Below are 10,000 nucleotides of genomic sequence, written 5' to 3'. Positions count from 1 at the left end.
ACATCAAGTTCTGTTTCTTTACACAGGTATCTTTGTTAGACAGATAATTAGCTAAAGCAACAAAAAAAAAGTCCTGTGCTTATAGATGCATTATTTATTCAGTTTAGGAATATCCACACTAGAGAGCATCTGTACCACAGAGTTCAGCTACAGGAAATACAGAGGAAGTGGTCATAAGTGGGCGGGGCTCAGAGAGGGAACAGCCACATTCTAGAACATGGACACAGCTGTTGAGATGCTTTGCTACCTGCTGAGGCTTGAACCTGACATGCTGCTGCTGCTGTCTGCTGCTGCTACACTATTATGGGCCATTTAAAGAGAGAGAGAGAGAGAGAGAGAGAGAGAGAGAGAGAGAGAGAGAGAGAGAGAGAGAGAGAGAGAGAGAGAGAGAGAGAGAGAGAGAGAGAGAGAGAGAGAGAGAGAGAGAGAGAGAGAGAGAGAGATGTTTGGATGGCAAGATGAGACAGGATGACAAACGAAGAAAGGATGAAGAGAGGAAGGGAAGAGTGATGTAAAGGGGAGGGAGAGGGAAAGCGGGGGAGGACAGAGATTAACTGAAGGGAAAGTGGGAGAGAGGAGTGTAGGAGGGATGGAGGAGAGGGGAGGAAGGAGGAGAGTGATGAGGAAGGAGGAGAGTGAGGAGGAAGGAGGAGAGTGAGGAGGGGAGGAAGGAGGATAGTGAGGAGGAAGGAGGAGAGAGTGGAGGAAGGAGGAGAGTGAGGAGGAAGGAGGAGAGAGTGGAGGAAGGAGGAGAGTGAGGAGGGGAGGAAGGAGGATAGTGAGGAGGAAGGAGGAGAGAGTGGAGGAAGGAGGAGAGTGAGGAGGAAGGAGGAGAGAGTGGAGGAAGGAGGAGAGAGTGGAGGAAGGAGGAGAGAGTGGAGGAAGGAGGAGAGTGAGGAGGAAGGAGGATAGAGGGGAGGAAGGAGGAGAGTGAGGAGGAAGGAGGAGAGAGTGGAGGAAGGAGGAGAGTGAGGAGGAAGGAGGAGAGTGAGGAGGAAGGAGGATAGAGGGGAGGAAGGAGGAGAGTGAGGAGGAAGGAGGAGAGTGAGGAGGAAGGAGGATAGAGGGGAGGAAGGAGGAGAGTGAGGAGAAGAGAGATGATGAATGAGGATAGATGGGAGAAAGGGGGATATAGAGGTGGAAGGAGGAGAGATGGGAGGAAGGGGGAGGAAGGAGGAGAGAGAAGAGGAAGGATGAGAGAAGAGGAATGAGGAGAGAGAAGAGGAGGAGGAGAGAGAGCACATTGTGGTGACAAATTTGTTCTGGCCACAGAATTGTTTCCTTCCCGTAAACCTAGGTTCTAAATAAGCTGGTATTTACATTTCAGAATGGAACTGTTCATCTGTCATCGTATCTACAATATGCACGTGTCAAGAGTGCATTTCTATGTGGTCAAATTAGTTGTGGACAGTTGTGATGGCAACTACTTCAGAAACCACTGCTCTACACAGTCCTGGAGCCCTGAAACTGTGGAGCCCTTCAGCCCTGGAGCCCTTAAGCCATGGAACCATTAAGCCATGGAACCATTATGCCCTGGAGCCATTGAGTCCTTCAGCCCTTAAGCCCATAAGCCCTTCAGCCCTGGAGCCATTGAGTCCTGGAGCCCTTAAGCCCTGGAGTCCTAGAGCCCTGGAGCCATTGAGTCCTTCAGCCCTGGAGCCCATAAGCCCTTCAGCCCTGGAGCCATTGAGTCCTGGAGCCCTTAAGCCCTGGAGCCCTTCAGCCCTGGAGCCATTGAGTCCTTCAGCCCTTAAGCCCATAAGCCCTTCAGCCCTGGAGCCATTGAGTCCTGGAGCCCTTAAGCCCATAAGCCCTTCAGCCCTGGAGCCATTGAGTCCTGGAGCCCTTAAGCCCTGGAGCCCTTCAGCCCTGGAGCCATTGCGTCCTGGAGCCCTGGAGCTCTGGGAATCCCTGGACACGCAGCAGCCTCTCTCTGTGTCTGCTCTCCTGCCACAGACCAGTAATTATCCCGCCAGTCAGACCGTTAATTGTCCTGGACGGAGGGAGACACCGGGCACAAAGTGAATCAGGTTATCTTTCCATGAGGAGGACACGTCTCCTGGCCCACAGAGAGACTAACACAACACGTTACTGTGGGACGCCGTCCCTGGACTGTTTGTATACAAGCCTGCAGTTGGTTTCATGGAAAAACCACAGGTCTGCAAAACGTCAACTTTTCAGGAACCACCCCCATCCCTCCAAAGGAAAAGAGTTTGCCTGTGTATTTTGATATCTGAAAAGGCTGTTCCACAGGGGTTTAGACGTGTCAGTATAGTTTCTGACGTGTCGGAAGGCGTTCCACATGGTTTAGACGTGTCAGTATAGTTTCTGACATGTCTGAAGGCGTTCCACATGGTTTAGACGTGTCAGTATAGTTTCTGACATGTCGGAAGGCGTTCCACAGGGTTTAGACGTGTCAGTATAGTTTCTGACATGTCTGAAGGCGTTCCACATGGTTTAGACGTGTCAGTATAGTTTCTGACATGTCTGAAGGCGTTCCACATGGTTTAGACGTGTCAGTATAGTTTCTGACATGTCTGAAGGCGTTCCACAGGGTTTAGACTTGTCAGCATAGTTTCTGACATGTCTGAAGGCGTTCCACAGGGTTTAGACGTGTCAGTATAGTTTCTGACGTGTCGGAAGGCGTTTCACATGGTTTAGACGTGTCAGTATAGTTTCTGCGTGTCTGAAGGCGTTCCACAGGGTTTAGACGTGTCAGTATAGTTTCTGACGTGTCTGAAGGCGTTCCACAGGGGTTTAGACGTGTCAGTATAGTTTCTGACATGTCTGAAGGCGTTCCACAGGGTTTAGCCTTGTCAGTATAGTTTCTGACATGTCTGAAGGCGTTCTAGATGGATTGAATGCATCATGGGTAGTTAAAGCGGGACAGCATGTAGGAAACCTCTCTTTCTCTGTTCTGTCTCCTATCCTACTCTTCTTTTGTCTGTCTCTTTCTATCTATCCATCCTTCATTCAGAGGACAACCAGACTCTATACTTAGCGTTGTTCGTTCTGAAGCATCTCTCAAAGGTTTTATTTCCCACCACATTGAGACAAGTGTCTGGTGGAGGAGAGCAGCATCTTCAGGCAAAGCATGTTGAAGCTGTCTGGTCTGCTCCAGACTTAACTCTTTGACTGCCACGCTGTTTTCTCCATCTGTACTCCCTGGTGCCAGTGTATTTCTTTTACCATTTTCACAATGTTTGGAGACCCATCGTATATATTCTATATTATAGCTATGGAGACAATAGTATGGCCCATTTGAAAGGAAATATGTATACTCCAACAGGGAAAAAAACGTTTAGTTATATATACCTTTGTTCCTGCGCTATCCCATGCAAAAAATCGTCCCGTTTCAAAATAATCCAGTTCCGTTTCCTGGAACGCGAGATATGACGTGTTTTGTGCGCATATGCGCATTTCATGCGGGTTGCTCGCCTGCCACCTATATTATTTCCAGGTCAAAGGTAACATGACCATAGTAGAATGATTCTCAAACCGCGGAATCGTTTTCTGACGCTGGGATCATTACAAAGGCATGTTTTATGATGGGGTTCAGTAAAATAGACGTTACCTTTGTCAGCAGGTCCACCAAAACCCTGTCCACTCTTGCTCCGAAGTGTCTTGGGTCAGAACAATAAATAACGTTAGTTGGCCCTGGCAGCACCCAACGGATAACGTTATCGTTACATCCAAATAGCCTGTTTGAAAATACTAGAATCCAACATGGATTCATGAAAACACACCATATGCTATGGATGGATCGTCACCGTTTGTCCTCTTCATAATAATCTCCAATAGTTTGCTCGTCTAGGTGATCGCCATTGCCGAACGTTAGTTAGGAGCGGTGAACAGATGTTACATGCTCGGCCAGTTTGACTATATTATTTTTATGATTTACCAGAAGTGCTGAGTCCAATGTGTGATCGTTTTGTCCTCTTCATAATAATCTCCAATAGTTCGCTCGGCATTGCATAGACAGTCTGCAGGCTAGTGGCTACGACTCTGGCCAGCAGTGAGTGAGCAAACCCCCTTCCCCACAGTAAATTAGCCCAGTTCAAAAGGTAGGCGATACTGCCACCTATCGGGATTCGATCGTCATTTCAATTCCAATTCACACAGAGCTCACACAAGAAGGTCCGGCGGACTGTTTAGAATAATAATAATAGTTTATATAGTTCTTTTTTTTAAATAGTATTTACGTTTTTGGCGGCAAACGGTTGGCTTTGAAAAACTAGTATACTCTTTTTTGGCGTTCAATGAGGGCCACTTCACAAAAAAACAATGCACATAATCAAAAACATCCAAAAACAGTTTTGCACATATTCATTTAGTTTGACAATTAATTAGAATAGAATAGAATAGAATAGAAATATTTTTATTATCCTGTGGGAAATTTGACACTGCAAATCGCTCAACATTTAAACATTTAGACAGGACAGGTCACGAATTAGAATAATAACACAAATCAAATCAAGTTGCCTAGGATAAGAGTAATTGAGAGTAAAATAGTTTTAATATGGCCACCAGTGACATTGAATCCTTGTGTTGTGTTAATTACAGCTTCATGACATGATGTAGATGAAAAATAGCAATGCTTCTTATAGGGATTGATTGATTGATTGATTGATTGATTGATTGAAAACTTTATTAACAGATTGCAGAATGGGTACAATACAGTACAGTTCAATACACACAATTGTTAAGGGGATGCAGACCAGAGAAAGACTTTCGTCTTGTTTACATCAGGGTCCCCCATTTCCAATGCATCAGGACATATATGACATACATGACATACAGATAGACAGTACTGCTACATCTATACATTTATGACATACCAGATTTGCAAATACAGTACTGTTTGTGATACAAAAAGAGTCCAGAAAAGGGAGTATATACATTTGACGTAAAAACTGTACATTGGAGGAGGTTGGGTGGGGTTGGGTGGGGGGGGTTGGGTAGGAGGGGTTGGGGGGGGGGAAACACTGTACAACTGTACAAGCTAAACTGTACATTGGAATATTGACAACCATACTAGGTATTTACTGTACATTGGAGGGGGTTGGGGGGGGGGCGAAACACTGTACAAACAAGCAAAACTGTACATTGGAATATTGACAAAACCATACTAGGTAAATTACTGTACATTGGAGGGGGTTGGGTTAGGACATTTACGGGAACATGTCTATGTTCCCCGGGTTCTATGTTCCCCGGGTTCTATGTTCCCCGCTTTTTTAATTTTTTTAATGGTTCTATGTTCCCCCATCCGCAAAAGGGTTCTATGTTCCCCGGGTTCTATGTTCCCCCTATGTTCCCCCTATGTTATGTTCCCCGGTAGCCGCAAAGGGTTCTATGTTCCCCGGGTTCTATGTTCCCCCGGTAGCGAGTGGAGATAGTGACTTATTATGTTTCCCCAAGCCGATTCCAAAGATCACGGATCTAGTCGGGCCACGTAGCATTATGACGACAAAAATCGAATACAATAAAGAGTGTAAAGCAAATAATTTCAAACAACGAAGTTTAGCCTATTAAATCGTTTTTATAAGCGTTCGTTTTTATTTGCTGGATAATTCATTTGTATCTCAACGGAGTCACGGATCTAGTCGGGCCACGTAGCATTATGTCGACAAAAAGCAAATACAATAAACAAGTCTAAAATAAAGAATTTTAAACGAAGTTTAGCCTATTAAATCATTTTATAAGCGTTAGTTTATTTGCGGTCTGTGTGAGAAGCATCCATCTGCAGAACAACAGCTCAGCTCTCTCTGTCCCCACGCTGTCAGGCCGTCACAGGCCCGCTCAGCAGCGCCACCCACCCAATGGCTGAATTGGAGTATTGCACTGTGCGGGATTGATTGATTGATTGAAAACTTTATTAACAGATTGCAGAATGGGTACAGTACAGTTTCGTCTTGTTTACATCAGGGTCCCCCATTTTCAATTCATAATGACATTTATGACATACTCAATGCAGTACTGTTACATTTGTGACATACAGTAAATATATACAAGGGGGAGGGAACTACATTTATGATGAATTGAAAATGGGGGACCCTGATGTAAACAAGACGGAAGTCTTTCTCTGGTCTGCATCCCCTTAACAATTGTGTGTATTGAGCTGTACTGTACCCATTCTGCAATCTGTTAAATAAAGTTTAAATAAACGCATCGCGGATCTGCCCGCAGGAACGCCCTACCCAAAGCTGTAAAGGAATGTGAATCACTACCCACTTTCAAAAACACTCAAAGAACACCTACGGGAGACTGCAATTTGAAACTGGCCCCCACAAATGTCCTAACCCAGTTTTACAGTAAATGACCAAGTATGGCTTTATCAGTACTCCACTGTACAGTGTACTGTACAGTGTCCCCCAACCCACCCCCTACTCAACCCCCCCCCCCACCCCCACCCACCTCCAATGTACAGTCCCCCCCAACCCACCCACCCAACCCCACCCCACCTACCCAACCTCCTCCAATGTACAGTTTCTACGTCAAATGTATATACTCTCTTTTCTGGACACTTTTTGTATCACAAACAGTACTGTATTTGCAAATCTGGTATGTCATAAATGTATAGATGTAGCAGTACTGTCTATCTGTATGTCATATGATTAAGTGAAAATGAGGGACCCTGATGTAAACAAGACGAAAGTCTTTCTCTGGTTTGCATCCCCTTAACAATTGTATGTATTGAGCTGTACTGTACTGTACCCATTCTGCAATCTGTTAATAAAGTTTTCAATCAATCAATCAATCAATCAATCAATCAATCAATCAATCAATCCCACACAGTGCAATACTCCAATTCAGCCATTGGCAATTCAGCCATTGGGTGGGTGGCGCTGCTGAGCGGGCCTGTGACGGCCTGACAGCGTGGGGACAGAGAGAGCTGGGCTGTTGTTCTGCAGATGGATGCTTCTCACACAGACCGCAAATAAACTAACGCTTATAAAATGATTTAATAGGCTAAACTTCGTTTAAAATTCTTTATTTTAGACTTGTTTATTGTATTTGATTTTTGTCGACATAATGCTACGTGGCCCGACTAGATCCGTGACTCCGTTGAGATACAAATGAATTATCCAGCAAATAAAAACGAACGCTTATAAAAACGATTTAATAGGCTAAACTTCGTTGTTTGAAATTATTTGCTTTACACTCTTTATTGTATTCGATTTTTGTCGTCATAATGCTACGTGGCCCGACTAGATCCGTGACTCCGTTGAGATACAAATTAATTATCTATAAAAGTGACTATCTTTGGAATCGGCTTGGGGAAACATAATAAGTCACTATCTCCACTCGCTACCGGGGGAACATAGAACCCGGGGAACATAGAACCCTTTGCGGCTACCGGGGAACATAACATAGGGGGAACATAGAACCCGGGGAACATAGAACTCTTTTGCGGATGGGGGAACATAAAACCCTTAAAAAAAAAGCTAAAAAAAAAGCGGGGAACATAGAACCCGGGGAACATAGAACCCGGGGAACATAGGGATGACCCCACATTTACAGGGGCCAGGGGACTGCTACCTTATCATTTCATTGAGCTGTAATCAACAAATTTTGCTAATGTTTTTAGCTAGTTTTACTTTGTCAGAGTATTTACAGTAGTTCATGTTGTTGGCTAGTTTTGCTTTCATGTCGGAGTATTTAGCTAATGTTGTTGGCTAGTTTTGCTTTCATGTCAGAGTATTTAGCTAATGTTGGCTAGTTTTGCTTCATGTCAGAGTATTTAGCTAATGTTGTTGGCTAGTTTTGCTTCATGTCAGAGTATTTAGCTAATGTTGGCTAGTTTTGCTTCGTGTCAGAGTATTTAGCTAATGTTGTTGGCTAGTTTTGCTTTGTGTCAGAGTATTTAGCTAATGTTGTTGGCTAGTTTTGCTTCGTGTCAGAGTATTTAGCTAATGTTGTTGGCTAGTTTTGCTTCGTGTCAGAGTATTTAGCTAATGTTGTTGGCTAGTTTTGCTTTGTGTCAGAGTATTTAGCTAATGTTGTTGGCTAGTTTTTGCTTCGTGTCAGAGTATTTAGCTAATGTTGTTGGCTAGTTTTGCTTCGTGTCAGAGTATTTAGCTAATGTTGTTGGCGAGTTTTGCTCACTTGTTCTTGGAGCATGTTGGTTCATATATACATCAGGGTTAGATGTATTGCTCAGGGGCACTCTGGCCTGTACTGTTGATAGAAGACTGACAGTCAATACCAGTCACCTCAATCTCTAGCCTTCTCTTTCCCTGTCAGGTCTGAGACGTATAGGCCTGTAGGGAGGGAGTCTGTCTATCTCTGTGGTATCTCTCTGTCTGACATTCCCTCTGTTTCTTTCCCCTCAGTTCCTGTCTGGAGTGGATGCGTGGTGTAAGGTCTGTAGCGAGGGAGGTTTACCCTCTGAGATGCAGGACTTGGAGCTGGCAATCCATCGTCACCAGAGTCTCTACGAGCAAGTTACTCAGGCTTATACTGAAGTAAGATATTATACTACAATACTATATACATGCTTATACTGAAGTAAGATATTATACTACAATATTACTATAAAAATGCTTATATTGAGGTAAGATATTATACTACAATACTATATACATGCTTATACTGAAGTAAGATATTATACTACAATATTACTATACACATGCTTATATTAGGTAGGTCCGGATATTATACTACAATATTACTATACACATGCTTATATTAGGTAAGATATTATACTACAATACTATAGACATGCCTATTCTGAAGTAAGATATTATACTACAATATTACTATATACATGCTTATACTGAAGTAAGATATTATACTACAATATTACTATAGTCATGCTTATACTGAAGTAAGATATTATACTACAATATTACTATAGACATGCTTATATTAAGGTAGGATATTATACTACAATATTACTATATGCATGCTTATATTGAGGTAAGATATTATACTACAATATTACTATAGTCAGGCCTATACTAAAATAAGATATTATACTACAATATTACTATAGACATGCTTATATTAAGGTAGGATATTATACTACAATATTACTATATACATGCTTATATTAGGTAGCATATTATACTACATTACTATATACATGCTTATATTGTTTTTTTTTATACTTTATTGTGTCAAAGAAAATCATTTAACATTTAGGTATAGTATGTGTACCCACATACACATACACAACTGCACCTATCCATACTTACATACGTACATACACACACAAATGTACATACGCATATTCCAAATCTTGACACTTTTTTTTTATTTATTTTTTTACCCATCACCCATACAAAAAACAAGAGGGTGAGCACCAGTATAGATCCCGGACCGGTACATATCCAACATCCATCCCTACTCGTCCCCACATACACACACAAGAAAAACAACAACAACAATAATAATAGCAAACAAATAAAAAATTTATAGAAAAAAGAAACCAAGCAAAAAAATTAAATAATAATAATAATAATAATAATAATAATAATAATAATAATAATAATAATAATAATAATAATAATAATAATAATAATAATAATAATAATAATAATAATAATAATAATAATAATAATAATAATAATAATAATAATAATAATAATAATAATAATAATAATAATAATAATAATAATAATAATAATAATAATAATAATAATAATAATAATAATAATAATAATAATAATAATAATAAGTAAAAAGGCTTGAATTTTCATTGTAGGTGTAGCTGTAGGCCTAAGGGGTGCTCCCCAACAATTGAGCAGTAGATCATCACTGTTTCATGTTATTTAAAATCTTCCTTAAAGACTGATCTGTCTGTCATCTAGTACCCCTCCATAGTTTAAAGAGACCCCATCTTTTTCCCAGCATATTTTCATTCTTATTGATTTTGTAGGTTACCTTTTCCATACTATATATGTCCTCTACAGTTTCTAACCATTTGTTTACTTTCGGGGGTTCAAGTTTTTTCCAAGCTCTTGTAATTTGTTTAAGTGCTGCAGCTCTCAAAATAAAA

General features: G+C 41.5%; 1 protein-coding gene across 1 annotated transcript in view; it reads left to right on the top strand.

Annotated features, from left to right (window-relative positions):
- The window catches only part of LOC311229257 (kalirin-like), a gene marked incomplete at its 5' end in the record, with an annotated part of 611,135 nt that overhangs the window by 38,486 nt on the left and 562,649 nt on the right, over nucleotides 1–10,000 (top strand). Inside the window, 1 exon segment of the mRNA XM_084315324.1 lies at nucleotides 8,334–8,465. Coding sequence (XP_084171450.1) covers nucleotides 8,334–8,465 — 132 coding nt within the window.

Source organism: Notolepis coatsorum, assembly GCF_963971535.1.
Source record: "Notolepis coatsorum genome assembly, chromosome: 5".
NCBI classification, from domain to species: Eukaryota; Metazoa; Chordata; class Actinopteri; order Aulopiformes; family Paralepididae; genus Notolepis; species Notolepis coatsorum.
Note: the sequence above shows the minus strand (reverse complement) of the source record. Positions and strands in the feature narration are given on the sequence as shown.